The sequence below is a fragment of the Phaenicophaeus curvirostris genome, chromosome 15, assembly GCF_032191515.1.
Source record: "Phaenicophaeus curvirostris isolate KB17595 chromosome 15, BPBGC_Pcur_1.0, whole genome shotgun sequence".
Classification (NCBI taxonomy): domain Eukaryota; kingdom Metazoa; phylum Chordata; class Aves; order Cuculiformes; family Cuculidae; genus Phaenicophaeus; species Phaenicophaeus curvirostris.
In genome coordinates, this window is record NC_091406.1 from 8,488,834 (window position 1) to 8,502,880 (window position 14,047).

The 14,047-nt window shown below is 37.7% G+C and overlaps 1 protein-coding gene across 8 annotated transcripts in view; it reads right to left on the bottom strand.

Annotated features, from left to right (window-relative positions):
* Positions 1–696: 696 nt before the first annotated feature.
* EBF1 (EBF transcription factor 1) overlaps positions 697–14,047 on the bottom strand; it is a 276,666-nt gene continuing 263,315 nt past the window's right edge. For 4 of the 8 annotated variants that reach the window (XM_069868872.1, XM_069868871.1, XM_069868869.1 and 1 more), the window contains exons 13-17: positions 13,582–13,759; positions 11,866–12,045; positions 9,383–9,577; positions 8,948–9,016; positions 697–3,871 (exon numbers count right to left, since the gene is read on the bottom strand). In XM_069868872.1, coding sequence (XP_069724973.1) covers positions 8,949–9,016; positions 9,383–9,577; positions 11,866–12,045; positions 13,582–13,759 — 621 coding nt within the window. In that variant the 3' untranslated portion in view covers positions 697–3,871; position 8,948. The remainder of the gene's footprint in view (positions 3,872–8,947; positions 9,017–9,382; positions 9,578–11,865; positions 12,046–13,581; positions 13,760–14,047) is intronic. The other 4 variants (XM_069868876.1, XM_069868875.1, XM_069868874.1 and 1 more) reach the window with 1 other exon arrangement.

Here is a 14,047-nt window from a genome sequence, read left to right on the forward strand (position 1 = left end):
GCCCTCAGCTGCAGCGAGAGCTGCCAATATTTACACCATTTGAAAGAGAACCGGGAGAATTATCTCAGATAGAGAAAAAAAATCTCTTGCACTGACAGAGTAAACATATTTGGGGTCTGACTTTGTCAACAGCTCTCTTTTCTCTAACAACTGTTGGAGTAGATTTGTTAACATTTAAGAGATATCCAACACTATGTTGCAAGAAGCTGCTTCCAGCTGCAAATGTTTTTAACTAATTTAATTTTTTAAAGGAAATTTTTATTTAATTTAAACTGTGACCCTAGTTGTCCCTATTCTTACCTTAGAAATGCTTGGAACCTTGCATTGTGTGGAGATAAAGGTTTTTGATTGTCCCCATAGAAGTCTTCTGCATGACAGCCACTCTTCAGGCCCACCTAAGTGCCATTACGTCAGAAAAAATGTCTTGGCCCTTCAGCAATTGACTAAACCAATGGAAATAATAACAATAACAGGATGAACATTCAGCATTATGAGTGAGGATACTTTGATATCCACTAATGACAAAGGAAGAGGAGTCTCGGCACAGCAGCATTCACCGTGTTTCACTGTGTAATTCCATGTATTTCTACTTCTCTTTAATTTTAGAAAGACAATTCAGTTGCCTCTTGCTTCTATGTGTTTTTTTCCTCATCTACTAGCCATCAGAAGCAGAAAAATAAACACACAACTAGGAGATGTATTCACAGACAGGAAGTAACTTTAATTAAATATTGTGAAAGTTGAAAAGTTTTTACAGCTTGAATTTCTGCAAAAAAATTATAACAATCTCTACAGTAGTTAGTTTCTCTAACAATAGAACTGTACAGTGTGTGTGTGTCTATTCAAAAAGATTTAGATAAGAAGGTGAAAGGTTAGTAGTTTCAGAGATGACTTCATTTTAGCTGCATCCTAGTACAACTGTGAGGAAATACGCATACTTTATGCAATCCAGTCATTGTGAAGCTTCACCTTGTTAAAACTGAAATCTGAATGTTTCCACTTAAAGCCATATTCTGTAAACAGCTGCATCTTTTACTTTGTAAAAGATAAGGGTGGTGCAGGGGCAATTATTAGAAATTCCCATTCAACAGATCACTATAAATAGCTGCAACAAAACAAAATTATGCACATTGTCAAAGAATCTTTGGACACTGGTGTAGAAGACTACAAACATTGATGGCTAACACTGGTGTCAAAATCGCTATGACTTTGAGTGGAGCTCTACAAAAGTAATTGATGGTGTCACTGGACAAAATATGGCTTTAAATTTGATTACATTATCGTGCTGTTGCTTACTATGTGAATTAGAATAATCGCTTGGAATACACAGAAGCAATAAACTGATGTCTCTCACATTTTTCCAGTTTTCTCTTCTTTTATTTTCTCATTATGAAAAAAGAAAAGTTTCCTGTTTTCTTCCCTTCCCCCCAAGGATCACACTGTGACATTCTAGTGAAACCATTGCAAAATTCATACAGGAAGCATGCACAGTTGCAGCATCGTTGTAAATGATTTCTTGCTTGACTAGAAAAAAGTTATATTGTTTTAAGGTAACAAAACAGTTCTTTTGTGCTTTTCAATTCCTTTTTTTTTTCTTAGAATGTTAGTGATGATTGACAGTTCTGGTGCACAGTACAATGTACAAGTGAAATGAATATGATTTGCATTGTTAAGGCATCCAATCTGCTGGTTTATATTTATGTGAAAGACAGAGAAATATACAAGCAGACTTAAGAAAGAAAGTATTTTCATTGAGTTCTATGAAGTTTCTCCCCATATTTAATGCACAAAAATGCGTCACTCCAAAGAGGAGAAATCCCATGCATATTAATAGAGTAAAACAGCATTAGTTTTTGTTAAGCCTCAAAAGCAAAGGATACATTTTTTTTTTAAAATCTACATAACTAAATGCTACAAGAATAATATGCTACTTTTTGCCATATATTGGAAAAAACTTCTTAACTTACAAATAATACAAAAATAGACAATGGCTTTTGGGTGGAAATTAAAAAAAAATGGAAGCATGGTTTTAAACAATACTAAAAAAACCTATAAATGAAATGTTTTAAAATCACATTTAAACAGCTAATACAACGGTGAATGACCAAACAAATCAGCACTTTTCACATAGCAAACATACACAATAAAATAAACTTGGTAGGGGAAAAAAAGCAATGTACAAATTCCAAAGATAAATACATTATTTATATGGATATTTTACAAATTCCCCTTTAAAACGAACAAACAAAAAAACAGAAACAAAAAGTTTTTTTTTTCTTTAATTAATTTTGCAAGTATGTGCAAGCTAAAGGTAGTGAGCTCTTTTTGCAAAATATGCAGTAAAATTCTTTTTTTTTGTGATATTGAAAAACTGTCTTAAGACATTAAAATGTATAAATAGAACAACAACTTTGGCAAAAAATCACAAAAAATCTACAGTATTTATAACTACATACAAAACACAACAGCAAAGAAAAAATATCAGGTAATGCATCTTCAGAGCTTTGCTGCCTCTTTGACTAATAGTTTTTAAGAACACTTCCCAGATAATGATAGCAAAATTTTTGTAAAACAGAAGCTATGGTTTTGATGTGAAACCTTCCTAACAGTCCCACCACCCACCCCCCAAACTCATGTTTCCATTTACTATTCCAAAGCAGTTACCTGTTGCTTAATATATTATGATACAAACTGAGAGGGTCGACTGATACAGGAGCATTCCTAGTGGGAGGCTGAAGAAAGCATGTGCTTTTAGATTGTGGAGATGCAGAACCTCAGATGAGTCTGTTCTCATTCTGCCCCACAAAAACAAATAGATCGAGGGGAGAGGGGCTACATCAAAACGACCCCACGCGACATGGCCAGTCTGTGCTGTTAGACGGCTACGCAAAATCCAGCTGGCATATTATACACAGCTCAGGTGACACTAAACTTGATGAAGGCCACTCATTTGGAAAGAGTCTGATACGTAAGCCAAGGAGAGAGCCATGCTAATCTCATTCTGCAGCTTTAGTATTATATCTAGAGGCACTGGATTTTCAGTTCAGGAGGAAAATGTGTTATTTGCATCCTTACCTTTGCTTTCACCAACTTCTTTTGTTGTATTATTTACACAATTATTTAGTTTGATATTAAAGACAACGGTCACTAATCCCACCCCTCATTCCGCCCTTGCCATCCAAAAATATCAGCTTTGTAGGGAGTGATATCTATTTAATTAGAACATTAAAAATGCATCATATTAGCTAGTCACCACTGGATAACAACCTGTATGAGCCGACCCTTAATTAAATGGCCATAATTCTTCTACGAAAAACTAACTGGCACTTCTATTCTGTCCCATACAGACTTGTATGTAAATGACACCAGTTCATTTTTCTTTACACCGCTTTAAAAAAAATTCATAAATTAAAAATATGGAGTTCCATCTCTAGTGTCCCTTGTGTAATTGTATGATTTACAAAAGACAAATGGTTTTGAATTAAATCAAGCCTTAAAATAACACGAAAAAAAAGAAAAAAAAGCAAGCCCCCACTCCCGCAAGAAAAAAAAAAGTGGATTTTTTTTTTTAACCAACATATAATAAATATATCTCCCAGGTATTTGGGATGGACAACTTGAATCAACACCTTGCAGTTATAGATTGTTAATTTCAGTATTTGCAAGGATGGTGATTTTTGTTTTGTTTAAAAATCCGTAGTTATTGTAAGATTCTTCTTTATTTCTTTTTTTATTTTTAAAAAGGCCTGAGTAAAAAGTTCCACTCTGGGACTTGTATCAGATTCTCTCTGAAGCAGAATTCAACCTCTTCATTAATAAAATTCTTCAAGGCAATTCTTTCACATGGGGGGAACAATCATGCCAGATATAGCTGTCAGAAGGAAAGGGTAGGGGACAGGGAGAGAGAGAAGGAGGAAAAAGGAGTTATATTTGTGCATTATCAAACAGCTTTTAAAATCCTCAGAGCTTTTAAACATTTTCTAGCAACATATCCAGCCATATAATCCAGTAGAGACAACTATGCACACAGTAATCAGGGGAAGTCTCATTCTGATTGGAAATTGTTTTAAATCGCAAGTGACTGCTGAAATTAGTCATTTTCTTGCAGAAAAAGTGCTCCTCCCCTGATATCAGCATCAGACCCCAACTGAATTTTCTGATTTTAGTTTCAAAATGCTTATGAGGCTTAAACCTGACCCAGGCATTGCCACACATTCTGTTAGACTTTTAAGATCAAAGCAGATACTTGCTCCACACAGGAGAAAATGCCTAAAGACCCAGAGGCCAGCAATATTACAGACCTGGTAGGGTGTTAGTTGCATTAGGTGGTTCAATTTTCTTCTACAAGTTCATGTTCAGCCTTGGGACTTACGTATGCAATTCCAGGTGCTCAGAAAAGAACTTAAACTCTCCAATCCAATTTTCAAATTGAAATATGTCCTTAACTAGCAGTACAGCAGACCGACGTCTCATGGTTTTATTACACTTGTAGCAGACATCACCAACTACACTGAGTGAGTCATATATTAATGTTAATTTAGAATGTCTTCTCTTTTGTTGGCTAAGTTGAATCATCAGTATTTCTTTATCATACTTCCTAACATCATTTTCCATGAAATCACCACCTCTCTTAAGGAGATGACATTTATTAAAAGTCAACAGGTAAAGTCTTCTACCTAGCTTGACCTCCAGTTTGGTCTCCCTCTGTTTACCAGAGGGTCTACGCAGATCAAACATACCGAGTGTCCAAGTGATATACTATGAGCAAGCACATCACTAGAGGAGGTAGTCATGCAAGCTTGTGATGAAAACTGTAACAGCAATAAATCTTTAAAATACTAGTTGCAAGGTTACTTGCCAAAAGGTAGAAAACAGATTTGCCTTCAGGTTGGCAGTACTTCATGGGCACATTATTTAAATGCTAGAACTGCCTGCCATCTCAGACATCTGGACATGTAATTTCTTAAGGAAGAACTCAACCCTGTGACTGGTGCTGATTCATTGTGCTTTAATTACAGCTGCAATTATTTGATAAGGACAGAGCCAAACTAAAAGGCTCACAGATTTGGGGTTGGAGGGGGAGAGGAGGGAAATGTTTTCTCCACAAACACCACCATATGTGCAAGAATTACAAGTCTAATCAGCAAGGGGAGAACAGCTCGAGTAAACTGCACTGATTAAATGAAATAAAATGAGAGGAGAAGGCAAGAATGCAAAACACATCCACATGTTTGCAAAAGGCCATCCTCAGAGGCGACATGTTGCAACTACACAGCAGCATTTTGGTTCCTGGAATTTATCATTCAGCAATGTTTTTATGTGGAATCTCTCTACTTATTGTTTCTGCTCCACACGATGACTCTTCAAGGAGCTGAGAATAAGGATAAAAGTAATAGAGTGGTGACTTGAGTAGCTTTATGTCCTATGGGAAAACACTCAAGTGAGTAACATAGAGGACACCACCATGTCTTCAATGTTCCTTGGCAAGGTATTTCCTGTCCTGGGCTGACTTCGGCTCTACCATGGAGATAATCTGAGGATGCATTTTCATATTATCTCCATAGCTGTGCTGTGTCCTTCATCGCAAATTGTAGGATGAATTCAATATTGCTGGTTTTTTTAGAATCCTTCCTGATTGAATCAACATTGGATGAAACAACAGCTTTGTTTAGAAAATATTCTTAAAAGGTTTTATTTCGGCAGAGTGTGAAGTAACAACTTCTGAATCCTCACAATTGGACAATCCACTAGACTCATGTGGATAAAAATGAAGGAAACTCGAGCCAAGCTATGCTCTCACTGTTGTGTTTGCCCCATACTCTGCTCTTGAGATCCTTAGAGTGTGGGCCAGATTATGAACCCCAAACCACAGGCCTCTTGGGCATCAGTAAAATAGGTATTGCCAGCAATGGATACAGTCAACCAGACTGTAATTGTGCTGTGGCAGCCCCACAAGGCAGCCACCTACAGCCAAGAGCAGCAGTGTAATTTTTTCCCTATCCGAATATACGAAAACTCATGAGGGCATGGACCTGAGGCACAGGTTTTGTCCCACTTCTCCTCCTAGCTCATTGTATTACATCAAAAAATTTGATTGGTTTCCATTTCTCACCTGTAGATAACAATTTTAATCCCTATTAGTAAAGCACTTGGAGATTTCTGGATGGTGGTTGGTTAGCAGAATATAGGGTGGGACTGCAGTGCTTGGACTTTAGCACATATGTTACAGTGCAGAGAAAAGTAATACTGACAACAGTGCTCCCTCCTTTACTGCTAAGATAAGCAATGTTGAGCAGATGGGAATGGGTAGAGTCTTCCTTTATGTGATGAGTGCAACTGAGCAGAGTCATATGGATAATTAATCCTCTGCGCATTCTACTTCAACCTTTTTTGTCCTTTTCAGCCCTTTCTAAAGTCTAAGCTTTAAAACAAGATGTGATTTTGCTTTAGAAAAAATACCTACACCTCAGAAATTGTCAAAATATTTTTCCAACAGAAAAAAATCTCCATTTAAAAGATTTTTCAAAATCATATCAATTTCAACAAGAAATGGTCAAGAATTGTCTACCTCTTGTGACAGCACAGCTGTCTGCCCTGGGTAGGAGCCCAAGCAAAGGTGACATAATTGCAACTCCTCCCTTCATGGCTTAGACACTTCCCTGTAATTACATATCAGCCATGCACCTTTTGCCACTGGAAACAAATGGTACAGATGCAGATCTTTGCTCATTTTTTCAAGGCATTATTGTTTTTGAAGAGCTCTGAAATTCTGAATAAAATTACAAGGCAAATGGCAAAATGATATCTTTTCTGCCTAAAAGCTTTGATATTTCCATTCTTTCCAAGTCTTCATTTGCATCACTCTACTTTTATTCTGTAAGTGCTACATCTAGTCATGCAAATTCTTTCAGCTTTAGCATGTTATTGATCCTGAAAACAGAGATATCAGTGGGAAACAGTGTAGGTATGAGATCATACCACCTCCAAAAAGGGAGGGCGGTGAGTAGAAAAAACTCCCACCAGCGGGAATTATTTCTTCTATCATACACTAATTTGTATTTGCTGCTAGCAAATTACAGAAATAATGTATTTTGAGTTTTACAAAATTGCATGGCAAAGAGAACATCAGATAAGCTTAGCTGTTGTTTTACTGAGTTCTGCTGATATCTAAGCTACATAAGGAAAGCTTGATTGCTTTCTGATGTATCCAGAAGCCCAAGAGATAAGCCAGCCTCCTTATACACGGTTGTTTATTTAAGCAATATGACACAACCAGCAGTACATTTCTGAGTGATTATTACAAGCCTCAGGTGGTGTCAGAAGGCTTGGGACTAAAGGTTGTGTGTCTTTAACTCATGAAGAAGTTCAATGATGAGCTAGAAATGAACCATCTCTTGGTGTCTCATTCCTATTAAGAAAACTGAATTGCTAAATAAAAATTAGGAGGAAATGCTCTGACCTGTGTGGTTTCTGGGCTCTACAGATCTAGATGCAACCTAATGAAGAGGCAAGCGGCAAGCCCCATTTGGGTCTGGTACTCTCAGCTCATTCCATAATTGCTTTTCATAACTGACTATGTGGAATATGGGAATTCCATGTCTCATGAAAAGAAAAACAATGCCAGGAAAAGCTTTCTCCCGTTACTTGTTTTTTCTCTCCACTCGCAACAGGAAGTTGGAAGAAGGTGAAGAGAAAAAAAACCCAAACAAAATATTAACATTAACATGTTAAAAACCTTCTAGCAGTCAACTCTTATCTCCTTTTTATTTTTTTTTTAATTTGGAGGTGAAACATTTTTAGCTGCTGCCTTTACAATTTGCAGCATGTTGGCAGCACCAAATTTCTAAAATATGCAAAAATTAATCTGAGAATGTTGTGTGTTTTATCCCTGACACAGTCTGTATTTATAACAAGGCCTTGCCAAAGGTACCCAAGTTCTGCTTATACATTCCTAGTATTTTCACAATTTCTGTGGGCATGTGTGTACATTTGCAAGGATTCCTCCTTCCAGTTCACTAGCATGAAATGCACTGAGGATAATGCTTTTCCTCAGTCACAATAGGTCCCAGCTTTTATGAATTAATTCCTTCCACTCTACGTGTATATAGATTTTTTTGGCTGTTAATGGTGCTATCAGTGTTATACCCACAAGCCTGATGTTTCTCTTTACAGATGCTGTAGTAGACTTGAAGTAGACTTGAAGTAGACTTGAAGTCTGTGGAACTATCCCCACCTCTGCATATCTTCTTCTGAACATGGCTTTAAAATTGATGGATTTTATTCCCTGCTCGATGATCTTTGGATAATTTGCACAGGTACATGGGAAGGAAAACAGACCTGAGGTCTGGGGGAAGCACGACGATACCACAAAATCTTTCCCACTTCTGACACACTTGGAGGCAAGCTGCCTGCATCTGCTTATGGAAACTCCTTGGTCTAAGCGAGGATGAAAACGTCTCTCTCAACACACTATTGCTTAGTGAGGTAATGACACAGGAAGGTTCAGGCACAGTGTTGTAAAACAGGCTGAACCAAACAATTAAATGGGCAGTGCTGGTCTTTGCAGCACTCTCAGATTGCTAAGATCATCTGTCACTCCCTGGCTTGAATCAACACTTCAGAATGTATTTAGGTGCCAATGTTGGAATACTTTTTAATGAAAGAGGACGGGACACAGAAAAGAAGTGGCCCCTTGATACCAACAGCTGAAGAGGCTTTCAAAAAGACCCTGCACCATCTATGGAATTAATTGGAACAGAAGCACATTAATCAGTGAAAACTAACGTTCGCCCTGGTATGAGTTAAACTGGAAAATGCTGCTGTTAGTTTGTAATGTGTCTTTTATTTATGAAAGGAAAAGGTTTGTGCCAAGCTCTGACAGTCTATTTCTGCACAAGTGCACTATGACAAAGGGAAAAAAAAAGGAAGGGAAGATTGAGTGACGTACTTCAGGAGAAGGCCAGCCCCTGGAGAGACCCTGCAGTGGAGTACTTGCTAGAGTCCACAAAAGACTGGTCTGATAAAGGACGACAACAGGGAATAAAAGAGGAAAGAAAGAAAAAGGATGGTATTAGTAAGCTGAAATATTACTTGTTTTTATCATAACAGTAGGTCTGTGCTTTAAAAGACATAGCCTCTCAATTCAGCAGTATTAGTCGAGTTAGAGATAGGGTGGTTGCCAAACACCTGTGTAGTACTAGGTGGGCCGGTGGTGGAGTTAAGTTACCCTTTACAGGAGGAAACTTTTGGCCAGAGACCACCACTGAGTCCCCATTGTCTTCTATCCCCTTTGACAACTCAATGTGGCTTAGAGCCTTGCAAGACACCAGGAACTCATGATTTTGAGAGCAGCCATCTATGCTCCAGACTTGGTTTCACCTACCTTGCAGGCTATTGCCATTGGTGCTGGTGCAGGTGGGAGGAGGAGAAGTTTGCGGTCTCACGACAGGTGCAAAAGCACTCTTCTGTTTCACTGCTGAGACCATGTTGGCTGGTGAGAAGGAGAAAATCCCAGAGGAACTGCTACAGTTTGAGGGGAGGCTAGTGGAGGAGGCCATTGTTGGACTTGACGGCACAACTGGAGATAAAAAAGACACCCCCCCAAAGACATTCCTTAGTATTAGAGAATCAGCAGGCTGCAGAAAAAAAAGGGGGTTCTGCTTCTTGGATGCACTGGGTCTAATTTGAAATGTCTAAGGCTTTTGCTGCAGTTAGATTTCTGGTTGTTCACAAAGTGTGAATCATTTTAAGAAATTCACTTGATTTGTTTTGGTTATTTTCTTATTGCCAGTTTCCCCTTTTATCAAAAAAAAAAAACCAGGGAACGGGAAAGGACCAAAAGTAAGATCCCATACTTTCATTCTTCACCCTTTTTAGAAGCTCATATACAAAAGGAGACTATGAATAATTACATATTATAGAGTAAAATTCCTATCATCAGGGCTTTGAATTATTTTATTTGCATTTATGTAGATAAAAATCACCCTATTTAAGTTCTTATTTGAGAAACTGATATCATATTTGTTAACACTGAGGAAATCAATTAATGGAAATTAAATGTTCAAAGTTTCACAGTCTGACAGATACAATCTTAGTCTGAAGTCACTCTGTGTCTGGAAGTACTTGCTAAGGGAGAGCAATCAAAGCACCTAAATTGAATTGCTACTATACAGCAATTAGTTTATTGATTTAATTAAGAATGCCACCTTTTAATTTTCAGGTCATGATTGAAGCATTTTCTGATTCAATGGATTAGGCATTAGCAGAATGACAGATCTACCAAGAAAACCTCCCAAAATATAACTAGAATAGTGAACCAGGGCTGGGAAGCGAAATGTTATTCTAAAGAGGATTCGTTCATAAATATGAACTAATACACTGCTGGAGTATTTAAAATGCATTACTGGCATCTGCTTCCAAAAAAAGATGTCTCATCAATCATGTTCTATTATGAATTCAGAGTGCGCAGATTCTATGACAGTAAATTCAACTTAATAAGTAAGGTACTTTGTAACACTACTTGTTACATTATTATTAGAGTACAAAAATAATAAGTGGTTAGCAATTCCTAGGTTATAAGTACTAGTTAGACAAGTAAATATTTTCTTCTAAATTTGCAGCAGCTGAGAAGCCTTGGAGGTAAGTATTACAATCAGTTACTATCCCCTTTTTAATTCTGAACTCTAGCAATACAATTCAAAATAATTCATTGCTGCTGTTACACCACTAAACTTAAGATTTGCCGTGTAAACCTTGGTATGTCTCAGCAGTCTGTTTGTCTTGTCCATGCTAGGGTCTCAGCCTATAAACCTATTTATATGACGAGCCCTTCTGGCCTGATTCTGCTGGCAGCTTTCTACAGATGTCAGTGTATTCCTTTATGCTACTTGAGGAACGTCAGAGTAACCAGGGCAGGTCTCCTTCATTTAATTTTCCCATGTGAATAGGGAGTACTGAGCTGTGTTAGCAGCTGCCAAAGTTCATAGACCTTTACCAATAGAAATGCATTTATATTTAAACAGGATACTAAATGTTTAACATCCAAATGCAGAAAGTTGGTCCTACACATAAGTATAATATAGTATAAATAATATGGTAGACAATAAGCTCTTTATGCCATGGAATATATGACTTGTATGACTTACATCTTTGTGGCATTCACTGTACAGAGACTGAAACACCAACTCCAAGAGCCATTATCACCATTTACTGACTAATACTAAGCTCCCAGTGAAGTCAATATAATACCTGCTTACAAAGCAAATGGAGTATAAGCAATCAAGACTAGACCAACTAGTTATTCATAATTTCTATAAAGGTTATGAAGATATTATTTGTTCAGAGCTCCCAGAAACATCATCATGCAGCTTATGGAAATGTCAGTCTTATTACAGTAAACTTTTCTGCCTTCCATATCTTACAGCTGGAAAAAGCTATTTTTCCATCATGAAGTATCCTTAGCTTCCTTTCATACCCACTGCAACAAAACGTTGTGTACTGACAAGTGACTCTTGATCCACTCCAAAGAACATAAAATCACTAAGTCACTTATGCCATCACTGCTTTCTAGCCATGTTAGGAATGGTGGTTTTTATATGGTAAGTTATGAAACTATCAGCTCAAATGATGAGAGACATTATTCTCTTTAAGCTATAATAATAATAATACTACTAATACAGTGAAAAGCATTGCTGGCAACACTAATGCCTTCAAAGTGCATCAAAGGTCAGTGCCTTGGACAGGAAAGAAAGGACCCAGCTTTGTTTCAAGTGCTCAAAATAGAAACTAAATATTGAGTATCGCATAAAGTCACCATTGCTTTCTAATAAAAATGTGCAAAATACAGAAAAGCTGTTTAATACTCACTGGCATAGGGAGAATTGGCAGCAGATCCATTCAGGAACGTTGGAGAACCACCTAGATTTGACATTCCAGCATTCCCATAGCCATTCATGCTTGTTGTGACAGAGTTATAATTTGTCTGCTGAGGGGTGGTGCTTGGCACATAGCCATGAGGTGACACGCTGCTCGAGTTGCGAGTAAAACCTTTTGTGGGGAGGGAATACATTTAGAAATCGGTATTAGCTTGAGAACAATTTTTTTTTCACACAAACAGCTACAAGAAAGTAACTCTGGGCTCCCAAGCCAGCAGCCTAGTTCAGCGATGGTGTGCATGGGGAGGGCCAGAACTGAGCACCACTACCATCAGGTAACCCAAATTGTGAATCCTCACTGTCTAGGTCATTGCTGAGGGGAGCACAAAGTTGGAAGAGGACGGCTACAGCCTTCACAGCTCTCAGGCAGCCCATGCCCTCAAGCAACTACCATGGGGCATTATAGGAACGCTTACTCTAAGAGAGATGTTTGTACGAAACGGAGTAAACATGACCTACATTTTTGAAGTGAGGAGTATATATTGGCTTAAGGTGTGTTAAAAGCATGCGGTTTTGTTAACTTTCTCCTGATGTTGCTCTCATTCAGCCCATCTCAAATTAGATGTTTCCTGTATGCTTTGGAAAACGTAGGGCATATTTCTTAAAGCAGTGGGATATTCATAGTCTTGTTGACCTGGTCTGATTATTATGGTGGTAAAAAATTACTATCAAACTTGGCAAAAATTGAATCTCTACCTAATTCTGGAAATAATGTTTGGGGCAACTCATATCCAAAAAGGCAGATTTTTTTTTCTAGAAGAACATAAATAGAAAAAGGAATCTTTGCTCCTAGAACAAAAAATGTCAACTTTTCTTTCTACCACACACTACATCCATTAAATATTTTAATCTAAAAAACATTTCTATTTTTTTCATGTAATGCAAAATACTTGTGTCTGCCACTCTAGAAAACAGACTCATTTTTATACTTTCTCATTAAAGTGGATTTTTAAGTTGGAAATACATAGACCTGAGGAAAGAGAAGGGGAAAATTCAAGGGTTTTTACAAAAATGTTTTTCAGGACTTTTTTTAAACTGTAGGAATTAAAATAATATTGCATTTACACAAAGAGAAAACCACTTTATTTTAAAAAACAGAGAAACTCTGATAATGTCTTTGTAAATATTTCTAATTTTTTTCAAGTTTCAGAATTTAGAAGTCTCAAACTCTGAAAAAGAATAAAATCAGTGTCAGTACTATGTCTCTTGCAAAACCAAACCAAATAGTCAATTATTCAAGGGACGCTCTTGTGTGAGAAACAAATGCTACAGAGGACTCAGTGAAAGATCATCCAGGCTGAGGAAAACACATAAGCAAGTACTCCACATTAAGTATATGCTCAAGTCGATAGAAAATCTTTAAGAATTTGTGGGATTTAAACACAAATATAAATGTTATACTGAGTGGAAAGAAAAGCTACCTAGATAAATATAGAATTTACCCAAACTGATGCAAAAGTCACTAAGGAAAGCTTCTTTTCATGACAGTACAGTGTCATTCAAAGGTTGTGTATGTGTGTGAGATGGTGTATGTCTAGACACGCTCCTAGCCTTTAGTTTGAGCCCTCACTCTTTCACTGCTCTGCACGTTTCCCTGAATTTCATCAGAAAAGGTTCATAGAGAGAGGAAGATGAGTCTTCTCCTGACCCTGATTGGTGGCTTGTGAGGCTTCAGAAACATTGACAGCTAGTTGACCACTAAAGGAATTCACTCCCATCATTCCTGCGTGGACTGACGTGTTAGCCAGGGCTGGGAGCTGGTTGTGATTGCGTGGGACACTGTAGAGTGCTTCTGCGATGTCTGCTGCTCTTTTCAGGATTATTTCCTAGAGGGTAAGAAGGGGAGAAAAGAATAAAAGTTACCAATGTGACCCTGACAAACCTTTTCTTACATATTAAGATGAAACATTTCCCTGTCCCAAAGGCGAAAACTAAATGCTTTTCATTCTAAACCAGTTGCCTAACTGATAGCTAATGCTTCTAAGATCTGCTGCCTTCGTGAAAAACCCTGACACCTGCGCTAAGACAGTTGAAAGCTTCAGTCCCAGTGGCCACGCTTCTGTATAACAAGACTGACTGGCAGAATGGGGCTGGAGCCTAAACTTACTCCATCT